Source organism: Manduca sexta, chromosome 19, assembly GCF_014839805.1.
Source record: "Manduca sexta isolate Smith_Timp_Sample1 chromosome 19, JHU_Msex_v1.0, whole genome shotgun sequence".
Lineage (NCBI taxonomy): Eukaryota > Metazoa > Arthropoda > Insecta > Lepidoptera > Sphingidae > Manduca > Manduca sexta.
The window spans coordinates 11,312,673-11,334,177 of NC_051133.1; the positions used below are offsets into that span (position 1 = coordinate 11,312,673).

At 34.4% G+C, this 21,505-nt stretch overlaps 1 protein-coding gene across 1 annotated transcript; it reads right to left on the reverse strand.

Moving 5' to 3' along the window:
* Positions 1-4,466: 4,466 nt before the first annotated feature.
* On the reverse strand, positions 4,467-5,868 carry LOC115440349 (peroxisomal catalase 1). Its single transcript, XM_037440527.1, has 2 exons — positions 5,562-5,868; positions 4,467-5,515 (listed from the first exon to the last, which is right to left on the reverse strand). The coding sequence occupies exons 1-2, from the start codon at positions 5,866-5,868 to the stop codon at positions 4,467-4,469; spliced, it is 1,356 nt and encodes a 451-aa protein (XP_037296424.1).
* Positions 5,869-21,505: the final 15,637 nt, after the last annotated feature.

The following is a 21,505-nucleotide window of genomic DNA, read 5'->3' on the forward strand; positions in this document are numbered from 1 at the left end:
TGTAACTTGTATAATGAAATCGTTTATTGAGTTTCTTACATGTAAATTTGTAAAGTGTGGTAATATTATAGAACTGAAAAGTCGGTTTGTTTGTTTGAACGTGCTAATCTCAGGAACTACTAAACCAGTTTTGAAAGATTTCGCAAAAAGGGAGCTACATTACTCAGTCCTGGATTTGTAATTAGGCCGTATAGGGCGCGGTCTATGGGCGGCAGCCTTGTAGGGGCGGCAGATTTCACAAGACGCTCACTAGATTAAATTAATCATTCATTTATTTGACTTTAGTGCCTTCCATAATACAAACAATTGGAAAATTATTAAGTATTTTAGAAACCTACATACATACATAGTTAAAATTACCTACATGGGGCGCGAAAGTAAAGAGGCCTACACTCATAAAAAATATAAATCCGGCACTGTTATTCCTGACGCTATTTTTTTATCTCGGGACAATATTTAGCCGGTAAAATCTTTATCACGCGGGCGGAGTCGCAATCAAAGGCTAGTAAATTATAATACAGAGTGTCCCGAAAGTCACGCAAAATATGAGTGTTATGGCATTTGTACAACAAAACCCTAGCAACTGGGTAATAAGTATCTATCCATATTATTATATATAGCTGAAGAGTTTGTTTGTTTGAACGCGCTAATATCAGGAATTATAAGTTCGAATAGAAAAAATATTTTAGTGTTAGAAAGTTAGTTTATCGAGGAAGGCTATAGGGTATTATACATCATCACTCAATGACGAAAATTAGGAGCGAAGCAGTTATAAAAAAAATGCAAAAAAAGGAAAATTCATTCCGTTTGAGGGCTTCCATTGCGTTCACTGAGTAAACGGTTAAAACCATGAATTAATTATATATGACAGAAATGTTAAAAAAGTTCTAAACAAATATATAATAAAACAAAATCGCCTTCCGCATCTACCCATCTGAACGCGTGAAACTCAAAAACTACGCAACGGATTTAGATTAAATTTAGTATGAGATACTTGCAACCTTGGGAAAAACATAAGCTACTTTCTATCCAGGAAAAATATGCGTGACTTTATAACGGAAAACTTTATGCCAAAAAAACTTTGTCACGCGGGCGAAGCCGCAGGCAAAACCTAGTTCCATAATAACTATAGAAGTCCTGCAAGTCACTCCAAACAAGGCATCGCGGCCTAACCTGAGGTTGTTACTGAAATTCCGGAAAATCGATTCTGCAAAATTCTACTCTAAGAAGATCCTATTTAGTTCTTCTTTTGGTGAGAGTTGGGCATTTCTAGAAGCAGTCTACAAACAGGGAAAAAATATGTTGCGTTTAATTGCATGTACAACAGTGAAACATATTACCCACGCACAACGAAGTAAATCTTAGAAAAACAACCATTTGATGCAAATATCTCAAAGAAAAGGCAAATTTAATTACTAAAAGCCATTTAGCAACACGATATTTTATATTTAACCCTACTTTATACACTTTAGTAAATATAAAAAATAAAATCAGGTTTTAATTAAAAAACTGGGTTTTCTACCAAATTGTGAGTGGATTTTGAAACATCCTTTATACGTTTTGATTATATTAAGACTCTATGAGAGACTTAATACCATAAATTATTATGGATGTGTTATATTCCATAATTACTATAACAAAATCCTAAACAACTTAGTCACGCAAACCTGCAATTAAATGATCAAAAGTCAATTTTATCTTATTATCGAAAATTATTAAAATTAGTTAATTATCTGTAATTTATGCACTATTGTTATTAAATAAAAATAAAGCATGTTTTCCACAATATCCAAAGAAATTTAGTTATATATTTTACAATAAATATGCGATACGATCAAAGAAATTCAGACAATAATTGAATCACATTACAGTCTCTCTCCCGGCGCGTGACGATAATCTTGTTCCAATATTTCGTACCTGCGATCTCGCAGTAGATTCTGTAGTCTAAGCTAATTCAAACGTTATTCACGTACTTATTTCTTCAGCAATAAGATATATAATCTTGTGTATTGTTTTAGATGAAGTAACATACACAAACGATAGTGTTAGGTTGTTGATCAATCTTTGTTTTTGTTCTTTTTGTCACGACAATTACAGAAATCTAATGCAGGATCCAAATCAATTTTGTTGCAGGCTAATAATCATTTTAACTGGTCTTGGTTTTATGTAGAAATGGAATCGTAGTCTTTCAATTTCGTATATAAGTTATGTAACAGACCAACCATTATTGGTATACAAATTCCATTATTATTATCAATATTTTATTTATTTACATTAATATTCACTTAAAAGTTTTATACCCATAAATTGATCGCTTACCTGGTGTTCTAATTTAATTCTAGCAGTTTTCAGTAGTAAGATCGACCGTCACATTTACCTACCTACTTCTAGCATCCTCATCATTATATCGACCACACCAACAAAAACACTATATCCTACTCTCATATTAATGTTGTTTCAGATGCAATACTCAATTATAAATACTGAACAATAACTTTCAAAATTCAATCTCAGATAACAATTTGTTACGCGCCACTAGCCGATGACATCGGGCGTTTCCGGAAGTATTCGGCTGCGCGAGCAGGCTGGCAGAAGAGAAGATATGTGACGCGGCGACTATTCTATTATTCTCTCTGATTGGACGTTGTCAAAAAAATGTCTAAAATTGTATTCTGTAATTATTTTGCTAATATAATGTTTACTGTAAAAAGAGCGTTTAACAAATTATATTACAAGAGCATGATTTAAAAACAGTAATTTATATGACATTCCCTGAAAATCCCATACGCATGAACAAATTCATGAAATCCAAAGTTACCTTTAATTTCACGTTTTATTTTTTTATCGTATTCTCAGTTTTTATAGCTCGTCTCTAACATATAATCGATAATTATCACTACATATAATGAATGCATAATGGGTTCATTGCAATAAATCAATAACAAATTATAATGTATTTCACTCTAGCCGAAATACCGAAAAACAATTAAAAGCAGTCAGCAAATTATATAAACGGTCATATCGACTCCTCACGTGTCGTATTAGTTAAAAAATGTGTTCTATCTCTCACGACATTATCACGAATTGTGATATTAAGCTCACCATACGTTTCCTTCAGTTCTTCTCCTTTTCAGTTACTATTTGCCGTAAGTAATAAAAATTCACGTTCGAAGTAAAAAAATACTTATTCCGATAGCAATAGAAGTAGTGTTTCAAAACTCCTCATTTATCAAAGTATCTTCCCAATTATCTTTGAAAGATAAATTAAAAAAAATCATTAATTCTTTCAATTTTTATGTTTTTTAAAGTGTCTTTCCAAGTATCGATGAATGAATAAGTGCTCTATATTATAAAGTTGACACTAAAGTGAATATTGATATAAACTGATTCTATAAAAGTGTGTAAAGGTAAACTGCTAGACTATTTCAAAATTAAACATGTAACCTATTTTAAATAAATTCTTCATCAGTCAATATTCTGTTTCTAATTGTATGACATTGTTTACAATATGTTATACATTATTTAATATATAATCGTTACTCATTGATTTCATATTTTTAGTACTTCATAATTTTATCTTCTACCTCCTCATTATTATGTGTTAGATTTTTATTAAATAATATTATTTTCTTTATGGTTAATGCTGTGTTCACCTATTAATAGCACATATATCAGATGCTGTACCTTATTGTTTTATTGTATTGAATGATGTAATATGTACTGGGGCCTTATTCTCTATCACGCACGTTATTTTGACAGTGTGTAACAAGCACGGCACCACAACGCGTTACGCGTTTACACTATCATACAGAATAAGGGCCCTGCTGTTGGTGTACCATATTACAAATAAGTAAATGATAAATTCAATGAATATATTTATATTTAATTTTTTTTTATGTTTATGACTCGCTTTAATTAGGATTTTAAATTTCCGGCTCCTTATTTCATCAATAATTCTTTTTACGATAAAAATAATATTCTCTAAATGAATTATCTAGAAGGTTGTTCTATAAATTCAGCATTAAATTTATAGCATCGTAAAATGCAGCTTGTCGTGACGATGGTGAGAAAAACATTAGAAACAGACAATTTTATTCTGCTTTATCAATAAACTTGTTTTATAAAAAGTAACTTTGCTACAAACTAATTCATTAATTAATAGACAAAAACATAATAAATTAAAAATAAAATTTGAGAAATACATTAAATTTAATGACCTACATAATAAAATATACCTAAAGAAATTGTTCAATCATCAGAAAAAAGTTATCTGAAGGACAAAATACAAAATAAACTAAGAGAAAATAATTGGATAACAAAAAACACACTATCTCTTGTGGGTCAGGCAGGCAAATAAAACAGTTGTTTAATTTTAAATCAGCCCATGAATAACTTTGCTATCAAATAGCTTTTATCTCATGACTGAAAATCAGCACTGAAGCAAATTCTAAAACTAATAAAAATCATCAATTTTTAGGCACCGGTGTAACAGCTGGTATTACGTTAACCGCTGCCCGAGCTGCTTCCAAACCTATTGTAACCCGGCTACCTAAATCTGGATCAATAAGGTACATAAAGTTAATAACCCTTTGCAGTACAGGAGGAGTGACATTTAGCAAAGATGGCACAATGTTGTCAACCATTCTTTGCCTTTCATCGTCAGTTTTCAATATATGATTATAGAAATATGCATGAGGTTGCAAATCCGCCGCGTTACTGTGTAATACTATCAGTTTTTGACTCGGTCTGCTATCGTCCACGTACGGCAAGGGACCGTTATAAGAGTTTGGATAGTAATTCGGATAGTCTCTCATATTGTCACCCAAAGGAGGAGCTCCATCTCGATTGTACGTTTTTACGTATCTAGGGCAATTGGCTTCTATGTTATTGAAATTGCTTCCTAACCGATGAGTTTGTGCATGTTGGTAGAACAATCTCCGAGCCTTGAACACGTAATCCACTGGGCCAGGAATACCCGGCACTAAATTGCCAGGGTTGAAGGCACTTTGTTCTATAACCCTGAAATAGTTGTCGGGGTTTTGACTCAACACCAACCGACCGACTTGTACAGTTTCATAAGTTCCATTTTTCCATAACCTAGTAAGGTCAAACGGGTCATAATCAGCCCCCTTTATGTCAAGTAGGCTCATTACATCCATCTCTAGTTTCCAAGCAGGAAAGTTTTTCTGAGCAATAGCGTTGTATAAGTCTCGGGCGTAGTAATCTGGGTCACGACCTGATATTTCTGATGCTTGCGCCGATGTCAGGTTCGCTAAGCCCTGCTCGGTTCTAAAGTTAAATCTCACGTAATATCTCTCGCCGTTTTGATTACTTAGCTCGTACGTGTGAACTGGGAAGGCGTCCATCCTTCTGTATCCATCAGGTACGCCATAATCAGCTTGAGTCCACAAATATCCGTGAAGGCTTGTGGGTACCGAAGTTAGGAAGTCGTACCGAGATGTGACGTCATTCAAATTAGTACGTGGATTTTTTTTTAAAAGATCGAACCAAGGCGCTGAAATAAAGTGGATCTCTATACAAATAAACTGGTGTCTGTATACAAATTATGTCGAAATTCCCTTCTTTTGTGTAGAACTTGACTGACATTCCTTTTAACCCTCTGGCGAGATCGGATCCTCCTAAACTTTGAAGTCCTTGCGAGAACCTGACCAAAACAGGGGTTTGTTTTCCAACTTCATTGAACAGATTTGCCTTTGTGTATTGGGAGACATCGTGTGTTACTGTGAAGTATCCTAAGGCCCCAGTTCCTTTTGCATACACGGTACGTTCTGGGATCCTTTCGGTGGAGAAGTGCATCGATAAATCCAAATGTAGCGGATTTGTAAACATATCAGAATTCACTGACATTGTATCCCTTATTTCTATTGGTATTCCGGCGCTGGCTGTCCATAATGTTGGATACTGAAATTAGAAATCACATACATTAATTCCATGGACATTTGTAACTATGGATAGTTGGAAGTCTATTGGAATCGTAAAACGTGAAAATGTAATTAAAATTCAAAACATTTTATGGGTTATAATAATTTGAAACATATAGAAAAGACTCACCTACTATCTTAAGGACAGAAATAAGCTTAAAACTGGTTGACGCTAATTATATATCTCCGCCTGCCTCTTCGATTGAAGCGTGAACTTATGTTATTAATATTGTCATATTTCATTCCATATTTATAAATGCTTCAAGGGTCTAATACATTATAAGAATAGACTATCGTGAGTTTAGACTGAAAATATATTTTTATATGGATAATTATGGATCGCTCTTATTCAATTTTTTATCGGTTCGTGTGTAGGTGTGAGGATAAATACGACGAACAAGCATTTACTTAATAAGGCTATTTAATCAATAACAATTATATATTAAAAGGAAAACAATAGTGATTTCTTATGTTTACGCGAATGTTAAACATCGAAATAAAAGTCACCCGCCCCGTGACCATGAAGGCTGCAGTCTTGAAAACGTAGAGAAAATCATAATATAAAAAACCGTAATATAATCTGATGAATAGTTATTTCGAAGTAAGACAATAGTTTTAAAATGGGGAAAAAATTTATACGCTTGTATGTTACATGCTTAAGTGGGTAATGAGATATTATTTACCACAGTTTAAATTTAAAAACTACCCTATAAGCAACGATTTTAATAATTGACAATTCGGTGGCGTAGTTGAACTGCTGCTACGGCAACGGTCTGAAATCCTGGGTTCGTACCTCGGTCGGGCGAAATGATACTTTTGTTTTTCTGCTCAGTATCAGCCCAAAGTCTGGATTTTTTGCCTGATATGGCGATAGGGTCGCCCCCTAAAACATCATGAGACGGAACACACTTAGCGAAAAGTGGGTACCGTGGTTGCGCCTCTGCATACGCCTTTAGAGATAAATGCGTGATGTGTGCAGCTAAACCAATATGTCAGTCTCAAGTGATGGTGTCAATGACATTCTTATTGTAAAAGCACATTATGCTACAAATCATATATATAACCTATTTCAGAAATACCTTTGTTTTTATTGTTTTGAAAGGCGCGACGAGCTTGCCGTTCGCCTGATAGTAATCGATACGACCGCCCATAAACAGTAGAAACACCATCCAACAATATTAATATTAATATCCAAAAGTATTGTGTGATATATTGTGTGTATACGCTCACCATACTGAGACATGATACTTATTATATCCAGTACTTACACTAGCTACAATGTTCTTCAAACCGGAACACAACAGTGACTACACACTGCTGCTTGACAGTAGAAATAGACATTTCAGTGATACCTACTCAGGCGGACTCTCACATATGAGAGACCTATCATAAATAAATTCTTCACTGATATATAATACTATACATACCGGATTTTGCAATTTGAAGTCAAGTAACTGCCTTGTCGATGGGGATACCGTAGAGTTATCATATCGAATCCTTACACACTGAACAACGCACACAAAAAGCAACGAACCAAATATCCTCATGGCTATTTTACGTGTAAACATATATTACTATCGGGCTGGTCTTATATAGCCAATTATAATAATTACGATACAGACAGATAGGAAAGCTACGTATCATCACGTCGACCATTTACAGGGGTCGGCAGAAATATATAACAAATGGTGGTTATGTTGTGTCTCACCTGATAGGTGGTTGGTCAGAAGCCTTACAGATGATGCCAAATAATTAGAAAATACTTATAGTTATTAAATATTAACATATACTAAGTTATACGTATCAATAATAATAACAATTGAATGATCCTGATTTTTTTATTTTAGTGAAGGTAAAGATGTTTGGATGATTGTTAGAAGCGAGCAACCGCTAAATAACCGGATAGAATTTGGAAATCCTTACATTGAAAAAAACATATACCTAATATAGGCAAGTTTTACCGGTTTTTTTTCACATTCCGGGTAGCGACCAACACAAGGCGTTAAAACCCGCCATAGTGGCTCAGGTAAGTGTGTCACGTTCTGGGATAAGCCTGTGTATATCCGGTACCATCAGGCCGCCATAATTCTGTGGACTGACGAGGGGTCATCATTTCTCGTCAGTAAACACTCTGTTGGACCCCACTCCACGTACCATCAGATGCAGTAGGGTCACATTGTGGTGCTCAAATAAAAAATAATAACGCGGATGAAAAATTAGCGAAATTCGTCCTAAATAAATTATAAAAAAAAATGCTTATTTATTTCACCTTATCAATTTAATTACAAAACCATACCAAAAATAGCCTGATAATATTTTTCATGTATTAGTACACCGGAACCGGTTAAAGCCATTTTATTTGATGAGTTAACAATTCAAAGGAAATGCGTGTTGAAGATTGGTACGGGTGGGGTCAGTGAAAACATGCGCCAATGAATACAGTATGTATGCATTAAGGCCCTACCCCAAGAAAACGGCGCACTATTTTTTTAAAAGCTATCATTTCATATTTTATAATACGTATAAAAAAATGTCATATTTTTACAATCATTATCATCATCAACCCGTTGCAGTCCACTGCTGGACATAGGCCTCTCCCGAGGTACGCCACAGAACCCAGTCTGCTGCTTTATGCATCCAGTCGCTGCCGGCCCTCTTGTGTAAGTCGTCGCCATCTGGCCAGAGGGCGTCCCACGCTACGTTTGCCAAGACGCGCTCTCCACTCTAGAACACGCGTACGCTAACGGTTATCTGTTCTGCGTTACCTTTTGTAAATTAATTTAAAATAATAAATGAAAAACATAACTATATAACTGGAATAATAATAGTATATTCAAACAAGTCAGCCTGTACCTACTTATTTCATTAAATCAATACTTCAACGATTACGGTACATAGTTCATATTATTATCAATTCCTTAAATTGTAACTCGCGCGCAGTGCTCGCGGCTTGTAGTGTTCGAAGTGAACTCGGCCGCGCATAGCTTCTCTCGCGATATTGTTGTCTTTTTCACACGCAGCGCGGTGTCTTTGTCTAATCTTTTGGAAGTGACGTAAAAATACATGTGTGCGTGAGTGTATGTGTACTTCAGGGTAACCCGAGAATTTGCGGCTTAATGTTGGGCCATTGGCGCGAATTTTTTTTAATAATTTAGAATGTAAATTAGTTTTTGTGTATAGTGTGGGTTATTAAATTTTGTTGGGCTCTTTTACATAAGTACCTATGTTCAAAATATGTAATTATTTGTTAAATTTAGAGTTTAGATATAATGTTTATGTTAAAAGGAAATTATTATGTATTATGATATTTTACTGATTTTAATTTATTGTGAACAGCGTATTACATGATAGTTGTATAAAAAAATATTTCCTCGGCTTACCTTTTGAAAATTTTCACCCTTCGCCACTGGTGGCCAGACATATATTTCTACAATATTATGTACATATTATCTTTGCTTAGGTTGTTTGAAATTTTTTATAATGTGGTTATTGTTTTATTACTTTCATATTGAAAATGCAACTAAAATTGTTATTCCGCGTATCTTCTCCTTAAGTATAAATTATTTTAATTTATCACCAACACTATTAGATAGATAATTTAATAATTAATGTTTGGTAGTGTTAAATTTTCGATAAATCCAAAAAAAATTACTTAATGAAATTATTTGTAATTTTTTGCATCCTCCCGCCTGTAACTCATGCGCCGTAAATGTATGGAACGTTTGCTCAAGGCTGTTTGCTAGGAGAAGAACCTTAATTATGCTACACCACTTTTCGATTATCTAATGCATATGACTGATTATGAAATTGATATGAACAATTAAAATGGAGTAGAGCACAAATAAGAGTCGTTATACATATTATTATTACGTTTAAAACTAACTAGATTTTGTTCGCGGATCCACTTGCTTATGTTCTATTTTTTGATAATATTTTTTTTCTAAGCGGCAATAGCCTAGTTGGGTGTGGAGCGGACAGCCGAGATCGGTCTCCGAAGGTTTAAATCGCAAGGACACATACTCCTGATTTTCCTAAAATTGTGTGTGTATTTTTTATAAATTATCGCTTGCTTTATTGACGGTGAAGGAAAATATTGTGAGAAAACTTGCATACCTGTTCTCTATAGGAGTTCTAAGAGTGTGTAAAGTCTATCAAACCGCACTAGGCCAGCGTGGTGGACTAAGACCTAATCCCTCTCAATAGTAGAGGAGGCCCGTGCCCCAACAGTGGGACAGTATATAATACAGGGCTGATATTATTATATAACATTTTGTATTTACCACAGTGTTATAAAGTTTCCTAGTAGTGAAAGAAATTATAGAATTGGACCAATAGTTTCAGATGTACTCTATCACACGGACAACAGCTTTAGATTTATAATATTGATATACTACAGATCCTTTACAAGGACTCTGTTCAACTGTATATTTCAAAGATTTACAAAACAATCATTCCAGAGACAATAAACCATCGAACTTGAACGAAAAATCTAGAAAAATACAAGTTATCATGATCGAAAATAAATCACGACGCAACCTTGACAAAGAACTTACTGGCTTTTTTACGAGGCCGTAAAGCGAGTCCCGAGCTACGCAAACAAATGGGGCCTTTCCATTTCCTTCGCGTTTTACTATTGAAATTTTCATAGCATTCCTTTTGAAATTCTCTTTACATTCTGTACTATTTTATGTAAATACAAATATTGGTTATACTTAAAAATGAAATATATAAAACTCTAAGCTAAATACATCGCAGGTAATGCATAAACTATTTTTCAGATTAGGAAGAAGCGCGAGAAGTATGCCAGATGCGTGCAAAGTGGCAAACCATAGTCTCTGCCCACCCCTATGGGATAGAGGAGTGATACTATGTATGTATTTTTCAGATTTTATCGCGGCCTCATGATCACGAAGGCTGCAAAGTCTTGGAAACGTCGAGAGAACATTAAAATATAAAATCCGAAAAATAGTCTAATTTTAATGCATAACTGAGGCAATAATATTATTAGAAAACTAATACCGTTTTTTTTTAATAAAACAAACAGATGCATTTGAAAATAAACGTACCAATAAGCGCGGTCAAAATAAGCCTAAAGACCTTATGAGGATTGAAATAAAACTATTTTGCGTATTTTATCACGATTTTTATATTATATTAAAATTAGAGAAAATAATAAAATAATAACCAAAATAAAATCCGTAAAATACTTTTATTTCAAGGCCTTAATAACCAATCAATTAAAACCTACATTTAAACCACATATAAGGTCATTGAACAAATACTCCACAAAATAATCTCGATTTAATAACGCATAGACGTCACAGGCAATGAAAACAGAATGCAATTTAGAGTCGCGAGTTACGACTTAGAGCTGTTGCAATGTGTTTTATCACATCTCTGACCTATCATAGGACATGTCGGGCCACTGACTTGTTTGTATCGCATGTCTGTATTTTGTTATTACTTTGAATGACGAGACGAGCTTGCAATTCGTCTGATGGTAAGCGATACGACCGCCCATAAATAGCAGAAACACCAACACCTTGAAATACAAAGTATTGTTTGGTATTCCACTGCGCTCTCCATCCTGAGACATGAGATGTTAAGTCTTATTATGTTCAGTAGTTACTGGCTACAATGCTCTTCAAACCGGAACACAACAGTGACAACATACTGCTGCTTGGCAGCATAAATAGACATTGCGGTGCTACCTACCCAGGCGGAACCTCACATATGGGAGACCTACCAGCAATAAGTTTACCACAGTTTTAAACATCCAACAAAGGAATACTCTTCGTGCTATAATTCACGCACACTGTTGCTTAATGACAAGAATAAACGCGATGGTAATTAGTCAGACGGAATTTCATAAATAATGTTACATACGAAAATTCTATACGAGACGTTTGTTTCTGCCCTTTTTACTTACTTTCTAATAAATGAACGTATTATTCTGTATTATTAGAAAAACACGGTCTCTAAAACATCACTTTGTTTCATTGTGATTTTTTTACGCCAACGATATCATACCCAAGATTTAAACTAATAAACTTACGCTTCAATTTCTTTGCTTAATTACCCAGACGAGAACTGTGAGGCGGGGGATACTCCTCTGTACCTCTTTACTATGTTCACCATACACACTTTTGGATATACTTGTGTTAAATTACTAGGATTACCTACATACATGAAATATTCGCTTTGCCCTCACCTTGATCAAAATTTGAGATTTTGTTCAACCTCCTCCACCTCCTGAAGAGAATGCTGGTAACGTCTTTGTCTATAATAAAAATTTATTACAATTGATCAATAAAACATTACATATTGTCTAGTAAAACTGGTGATACCAACAATGACCTGTTCAGACAGATTCGTATACATCATTCTGACGTTTCATCAAACCTAATGGATTGAATTTTTAAATGTGTAAAAATGAAGATACATTAAGTTTGTTTATTCGTCATTATTGAGAATTACAATTGTGTGGCAGACACAGGAATAACGTTTTACTCTTTTGTTATTCTGACGTCAATGTGCCATTAGGCTCATGGTAAGTACACAGATCAAAATATCGGTTAACAAGAGACTAAAACTCCTCAGCCAGGTAAATACATATATAATTCTCTGTAACTCGTGATATTCAACTGTGTTGAGTGTAAAAGAAATCTGCTGCATGCAAAATCTAGTAAGAACGTCTTGGGTACTTTCAGAGATAGGCAGATCTATTGATCACATGATCTATTCAAATTTTAAAGGGTGAACACAATTTTAATCCAATACCATTCCAATCCACGTTGCCACAAAGATGTGATACCAATCCTAACCTTAGTAAATAGTAAACACCTTTTAAATCATTCAATGCAAACAAACATAAAGAATTTTGAAACACGTTTCTACTATTTGTAGATCCAAATCTACACCAAAAAATATAGATTACAAATATCTAAATCAGCTTTCAGCACGTTACTTACGTAATCTGTTTGTAATCAACCCACTTAAATTACAAACGGTTATTAATTTTCTGAACAGCGATAAACGCTAATTCCGCTTTAGCGCTTTTGCTGTCATTAATTTTATTATACCTACGACCTGCATAGAACAATCAATAAGCGCCATAGCTAAATGTCTCGCGAATCTATTTCAGGATTCGCCGCTGCGTAACGTATTTTCGACTTTGTATATTCTTAATAAGGTAGAGTTTCACTTAAAGTGGCCGTCGTCATATTGACCTGGCCGGATCGGGAGCAGAAATAGGTCAGCCGAGGTCGGTATCACTCACTACAACACTTTTTAATTACTATGTACGTTCGCTATACAGTTTGGATTTGTTAAATTCACCTGTGGATTGTTTTGAGTGTTTAGAGTTTCTGTTTTGGTATCTTTCGGAAATTTACATCCAAACATGGTGTTATTTTAGAGTGGCAGCTTACACCCTTACTTATATCGCAACATCTTAAGAGATGAATAGACGATTTAATGCAAAATTGGCATTATCAATGAAAAACCTTGAAAATCTTACTGCAGACGAGCAAGCCGCTAGCCTGATGGATAGCACTACGATGGGCCTGATAACAGTAGTATTAGGATCGTAGTCAAGATAGTATAATCATTAATACCAACAATCAGAATGACATTACTTATATTTAAAGAATGTCTTGCGTCTGCGATGTTCGATTTTTATAAAATATCTCGAAAACATCCAGCATTTAAATTTTGTATTTAAATTCGTCACGGTATTAAATTTTCCACAGTTTACGATGCTAGACTTGCTATTGACCAATGAAGTTAGACTTCTAAATGTAGTTTGTTCTCGTATTTTTCAATGTTAGAGTCTAGTTAAAAAGCGGCGCGACAGGTCACGATACAATGGTTTGAAACAAGCAACAAAGCTTTGAAATTTTAAACGGCAGTCTAATTTTAGTTCTCATTTATGTCTTGAGTCTTCATACCTTGTAACTTTTGTGCTGTGATTTAATTATTTTCTCGCGATATTCGCGTTTATTTTCTAGTTCATTACCTGATTATGTTTTAAATTAAAGTCTACGCTAAAAGTACATTAGAACAGACAAGGATCCAGAGATCAAAGGTTGTTTGTGTATAATTTTCGATCACTTTATACTATGGTCATCGATTAAATTTAAAAAAGGCACAAGATTATACAAAACATTACATACTAAATAGCATACGATGTTTATAAACATAACTCATACAAAAATATATAAAACAAACAAACACATCACGCATTTATCCCCGAAGGGGTGGGTATGCAGACGCGCAACCAGGGCACCCACTTTTCGCCAAATGTGTTCCGTCTCATGATATGATAGAGGACGAGCTTATCGCCAAATCGGGCACAAATTCCAGACTCCAGCCAGATACTGAGCAGAAAAATCCAAATATCACTTTCCTCGACCCAGGATTCAAATCCAGGACCCCGGGACACTGCCACGCGCTATACAACTACGCCGAGGCAATAGAAAAATATATAATGTGATTTAAAGTGAAGTGCCTCATTTATTTACAGTAGCCATTTATGCCGCACGTGTCTGCAGTTTCCCTCTAATTCAATTTATAAAAGGTTAACTTTCTTTCAAGAAATAAAATTGTTTTGTACATTTTACACATTTAACCCAGAAACTGGCCGATATGATTTCCTTTTCAGAATGTTTCACTGCGGCAAACGTGGCACGTGTTCTGACAATAAAGCAACTGTTGAAAATAAAGAATCTGAAATCGACCATTTTTCAATTATAATATATCTACAAGTACATCTATAACACATTTGAGTTAAAGTTGGAAATAAATAAAATGACTTTTTTAATCAAACAAAAAATCTAAATAGGTATTTTTAATTTTAAAACTCATTTACATCGTAAAGAATTTGTTATTTTGCATGAATGTATCTCTTATCAGGGTGAGTTGTATACGTATTAAAATTTAAATTTGAAGCCGCTGAAAATCCAATTATAGTCAGCTGTCCCCATTTCGTCGACGAAGAAAAATAGTTTCTTTTCAATTACCAACATGCATTTAAATCGCAAGACTGCTTTCATAACCATAATATACTCAAGAGAGTAAAAAAATCCCCTATTTACTTATTCGGCTATCAAAAATGTACCGATCAGAATACCCGTAATTGCTAAAGACGGATTTACGGCAAAGTGACCCTACTGAACCTCATGGTAAGTGGAATGGGGTCCAATAGAATGTCGACTGACGAAAAATAACTACCCTTCAACAGTCGATACAATTATGCCGGCCTGTTGGAACCTGATATACACAGGCTGATCCCGGAACGCGACGCAGTTACGTGAGTTACTGTAGCGGGTTTTAACACCTCGTGTACAGTAGTCGCTATCCGAACAGATATCAAATATATTCTACCACCAGCATCCCCGTACACTTTTGCGTAGTACGGAATTAAGCTCACCCTTCATGATAATGTATTTTAAACTAGTTCTATCTCTTAGGCACAATTCTTACTTACGAATTATCATTTTAAATCCCTTTAATTTGTAAATCAGTCCACGCATATGTGGTACAAATAGTGTACAGAAATGAAATATAAACTTGAAATATAATAAATAGAATGAGTAAATGCGCAGTTAGTGCGGTGTTTGGAACATAAACCATTACTCTGGTATAATAAATCACTAAGTATGTTTGAACTTTTACATTTGCGTATAACGAAACAGGAAAATTCTTATGAAGTCGCATTACAATTCGCGGTATCGGTATACGGTGTTTAAAAATAGTATTTTTTTTCCACTTCTTAACCAGTAAACAATAAATAAATAAATTAACAACTGATGGTATTAGGTGTTTCTTTTTTTTTATTTTTTTTTTAACAAAAGACATAACACAGAACACAATCGTTATAAAGAATACTTAAGCACTAAATTACATTAAGACTAGATTGTATTCCTTAAATTTATGCCCTAATTGAAATTATACTACAGAAACGACTTTCTAACGGCTTCTTCCGCGTGAAAAGTCTTTCTGCTACAAAACTCTTTTAAACATTGTATAGTACCAATGCCATCTATTTAAAAATCCAATATATACTTAACTACCTTTATTTCCCATGAAAGCAAATTACCGAGATAAAAAACCTTAGTGTTAATACATCACATTTATTTATTTATCGGTACAGATACAGACAACAGAAAATTTTTACACAGAGTTACATTCGTAACAAACATAATATAAATCTGGCGTCCATTTACTACTGTACACAGCATTCAATTACACAGCTTCGTAGATATAAAAAAAAAAAACAAAAACAAAAACATGGTCCACTCATCTGTAAAATTTCATCGAAATCCCGTTCAGTTGATCCTGTGTTTATATCTAATAAACATACAAATATTTTCACAAACTTTCGCATTAATCATATAAGTAAGAAGTAAGATTTTATTGAGTTCTCTATAGTCAAACAATTTCATACTATGAAGCACAATACAAATAATTTCTCATTAGAAATGTTATTGTTACGACTCTACTATAATAAATATATATACTATTCTATACTATAGAGACATCAACTAAAATACTCCATAAGAAAACTCAAACCCGATTAATTCAAAGAAAAATAATCTTAATAGGTTATTTATAATGTGAGTGTGGTATAAATGTGTATGTGTGAAATCAAATGTATATACACCTGTTTGTTATTATTTTGAGCCCATGACCAGACTGCACATTTTGTCGACGAACGAACTACTAGTTCATTCGTCCTCAATAAAAACACTTCAAATAAAAACTAGCAAAAGAGACGGAAAAATGCGTCGGCATTTCAGAAGTTTCATAACTTCGTTCCATAAGGATAATATTGTGGCGGTACCAAAACTGTTTATATAAAACTTTAAGGATTTACATAAACGAGTAGACTATGTTAATATCGAGTTCGTTGCCGCAAATTAAATTTTAACATCTCCGTTTGCTTAATCCGTGCGCCTTTTTCCGTCCGGCAACGTTTGAAGGATTATGGAAATTGGTTCGGACGAACCTTTCGCTGTGTGTGATTACTTCTGTTTATTATTTTAATCCGATTTTAGAACTAATTTAAATGTAAAATGTGTGTGACGTCAGAAGATATCATTTTGTTTTGAACATATTCTTTACTATATTTTATACTTAGTACATGGTTTTTCAACGTGGGGGCGCAACTATCAAGTGACGATATGAAAAGGGACGTTGATTTTGTCAATATTTTTTTATATCTCAGGAAAAGTTTTTATAAATTTTCAATGTCACTAATGAATATGAAATGGAATGTAGAGGCGACAATATTTTATGCGATATAATAATAATAATATCAGCCGTGTATTATATACTGTCCCACTGCTGGGCACGGGCTTCCTCTCTCACTGAGAGGGATTAGGTCTTAGTCCACCAAATTGGCTTAATGCGGATAGGTAGAATTAACATAACCTAAAAAAATTTCAGAACTTCTCAAGTATGCAGATTCCCTCACGGTGTTTTCCTTCACCGTTAAAGCAAGCGATAATTCACAAAGAATGCATGCACGCACATGACTTTAGAAAAGTCAGAGGTACTTGCCCTTGACTTTTGAACCTGCGGACAATTGTATCGGCAGTCCGTTTTGCTACCTAAGCTATTATTTTTACAAAATAGTCTTTGTTGAACAGGAGCTGTTAATAAATATATTAAAAAATAGCGTCTTGACGATATAATTTGATATTTCGAACTGTCATTAATTGTTGTATACTGCCCTATAGTTCAAAACTTTTTGTTACGTGTCTCTAAAATATATATAATGATTTCCATAAGAAAACGTTCGTGTATCATAAAAACAAAATTGTAATTTCATTAAGCTATGAATCGGTGTAAGCAACTCGCCAGTTTATTGCGTAATAAAAAATGTAACCCATAAATTGTCGAATTTTCCCCAAAATGTACGGGGAGGTTGGCATAATCCTCAAATAACAGTGCTTAATGCTACAATTACAGTCTCCAAGCCTCTTTTACGTATTTCGGTAATGACAAATGTAATTTACAATAAGTGTGGTAATTTTAAATGCTTTGTATAATCTATACTATTATATTATATAAAGTTGACGAGTTCGTTTTTCTTTAAACGCACTAATCTCAGGAACTACTGATTCGAGTTGATAAATTATTTTAATGTTAAATAGGCTATTTATCAAGGAAAGCATATAACAACACGCTATGACCAATAGGAGCTGAGCATCAATAAAAAAAATGCATAAACGTGGTAAACGATCAAAATTACGCAACAATCAATGGCGGAACTGTTCCTCATAAAAAGAAAAAAAAAACAAAGTCCCCCGCTGTATCTGTCTGCCTGTCTGAACGCGCTAAACTCAAGTACCCAACGCGATGGGGGGACGAATTACGTATCAAATAGAGGAACCCCCCCTCCCCCTCTGTGAGACACTATAGCAAACCATTCTGTGAATCATTCAAAATCTAATTTGAATTATTTGGAAAAAAAAATACTACCCAACGGATGTCGATGACATTTTTAGAGATAGATTGGAACCCTAGATTGGCTACTTTCTATCTCTGAAAAATATATAGCGCTAATATATGTGATAAAAGTACACGTATGCCTTATTTGGAACTTAATATAAAAAAAAAATAATTAAAAAAATACTCATTTATCTTTTTTCATACTTATAACGCTGAAACATCAATTCACCAAACTTTTCATGCTGAACCTTTCGACAATGACTGATACTACGCGTTTCCATTACTCGGCACTTTTCCGACATTACTTTTAGGCCGTTATCCCGATAAGGGCCATTAAACATTTCCATAAGGCAGGAAACTTTAGGCGCAATTAAAGCAAAAAGTGTCTTGGGGCGAGTGACCTTGAACTTGTGACGTCACCTTACTACATTTCTTGGAAGTTAATGATCTGTATGTTGAAATGAAATAAATGTTTTAACTTAATAAATTGATCAATCAACGCTTTCATATTCTGACAGAGTTGAAACCGCTTATTAGTATTCGGTTTCAAAATGACTGGCATAATTGCATAGAAAAGCATTTCTCGTCAGTCGACACTCTTTCCGGACCATACTTTACTTCAGGTGCCGTGAAGTTATTTTCAGATGCCAGTATAACAAAAAGGAGTCGTGTCTATACTTTTACGAATACTCAGGGACTTATTCTAATCTCAATTTTCAAACAATTCTGATGTGATTACTAACCTACCTACCTTTGCCTGCGGCTCCGCGTGAAAATTTATTGCTGAGATAAATATATTCCCGGGGTAAAAAGTTACCAGGTTGAATGTAGCAACCTTTTAATAAAAATAAATTCTAAATCAGTTTAGTTGTTCCTGAGATTAGCGCGTTAACACAAACTCTTCAGCTTCATATATTAGTATAGACTATATTTATATTTCACTTATAGAAAAGTAAAATAAATTTTTGATTGGCCGATTTTAAAATTCACCTCACACAGCCCAAACACGGCACAAAAAGTAAACAACAAATTAAGCGAATAATATTGACAAATTGTTAAGGCGTACAAAGGCATGATAAAAATAGTCTGTTTACCCAACAGTATTATAGTACAGCTCCCTGGCTATCGATCTCGAGCCTTCACCTTGGCGCGCCTCCTCCGACGGATCAACAATAACCCAGAATGTTTGGGTTATGCCTGGGAACTTAACGCGTTCATTTCGGGACGTACGACTTTTTTCGAGAGTTTAAATGTTTTATTTTTCGTGTCGTTTTTGTGTTTAGTTTGTATGAGTGCTAGGAATTTAACGACAAAAAGTACCTATGTATTATTTGCAGCCTGTCAATCAATCAACATCGATTAATGTTTGTATTTGTCATATTTTCAACAATAACTTTTATACTGTAATAATTACAACTGCATCGTTGGCGTAGTGTATCACGGCTGCAGTGAAGTCTCTGGTTCGATTCTCGGGTCGGGCAAACTGATTTTTTTTTCTACTCAGAAACATCTCGAAGTATGGATATTGTTCCTGATATAGCGATAGATTCGCCCCATATCACGTCATGGGACGGAATACGCAAAACAAAAAATGGGTGAGCCAGTTACGTCTCTGCCTACCCCTTCTTGGATAAAAGGCATGAGTGTGTTGTGTGTAACTTTCGTAATTAAATGTCCCAATTCATACTCCACCGAGATACCCAAATACTAAAATGTAGTATATAGAATTGTCAATAAAATACGCAATTATTTCTCTTACTTTCATTAAAAATAAGTGGTAAAATATCGAAAGGCATAAGAATTCGGACCGGATGACGTAAAAACACGTTCCTGCAGACGTTTTATGACGCAACAGGGATATTCAAACGACTTTGTGAATTTATAGTTTATTGCGGAGTGTTACGGGCAAGGTATACGTATGATCTTTATAAATTATTCACCCAAAATATTTTAAGCATTTCTGATTTTTGATAAAGTTTTAGTAAATTTTAATATACAGGCTTGACTTATGAGATGGGACAGTAAAGGCAACTAACTACCTTAACCGCTGTAGCTACAAGAAAATCTTAGGAGTCTGCCCACAATTTTTGAAAACATTAAGTTTTTGACAAATTTTGGCAACCATGTATAGACAGTCAAAAGTTTGGCAATTTATGTAAAAACCTTTTTCTGATGCCAAACGGTCCTGTTGGTAAAAAAGATCAAAAGACTCTCAGGAACAATAAAAGTTTCCGGTACTTTTAAGGTAAAAAATGTCAAAAAATCTTTCACCGTACATTTTGTACGAAAGGTGAATCCAATTTCCTTTTTGCTGGTGGTATATTATATTTTATATTCGCCCGGATAGTAACCACCATACTCAAGGTGTTAAAACCCGCCATAATGGCCGACGTAAGTATGTCGCATTCCGGGATTATCCTACTATATCCAGTTCCAAAAGGTCGGTTTATTGTGTCCCCTGGCGAGGAGTAATCATCCCTCATCAGTCGACTTTCCATTTGGACCCTACTCCACATACTATCAGTTGTACCTTTGCTATGCCGCAGAATAAAACACCCTGTTTCCCCTGATATCCATTCCTTTCCCTGGCGGCAGCACTATCAATATCTTATTTTATTAAGATTGACATCCAAGTGCGTAAAGCGGCCTTGGCCGAATAAAACCATGAATAAAACAAATCTGTATCTTAGTATTCATGATAATGCCTATATCTACGATATAACCTACGCAAGTTTCTAAATAATCGGCCTTCTGAGCCAAATTGTCCGTAGTTTTATTATGACAAACAAATAATACTCATTTGTTACGGAATCTCATTTGGTTAATCGAGAAACCTTGGTAAGAGTTTGGATATATTTTTCGGCTGAAGATTTTTCTTTAACAGAGATTTTCGATGGCGTAGGTTAATGTCGCACAACAAAAGTAGCTATATTTGGGTTAAAATTAGCTTTTGCTTACAATCTTGCCTGTATACCTCTTCTAAATCATGCATCAGTCTTCTACAATTTATGCTGGATTCTTTAATTGTCTACTGCCCTACTACACTTATCGTGTTACATTTGATTTATTCCTTTTTTATCAGTTTCCTTAGATATTCAGTTTGTTTT

Bases quoted from the DNA above. Each gene is read 5' to 3' on its own strand.
- LOC115440349 (XM_037440527.1), bottom strand. From the start codon at position 5,868: ATGTCAGTGAATTCTGATATGTTTACAAATCCGCTACATTTGGATTTA. The intron at 5,516-5,561 runs GTATACAGACAC...ACTTTATTTCAG, and splicing joins AGGGAATTTCGACATAATTT to CGCCTTGGTTCGATCTTTTA.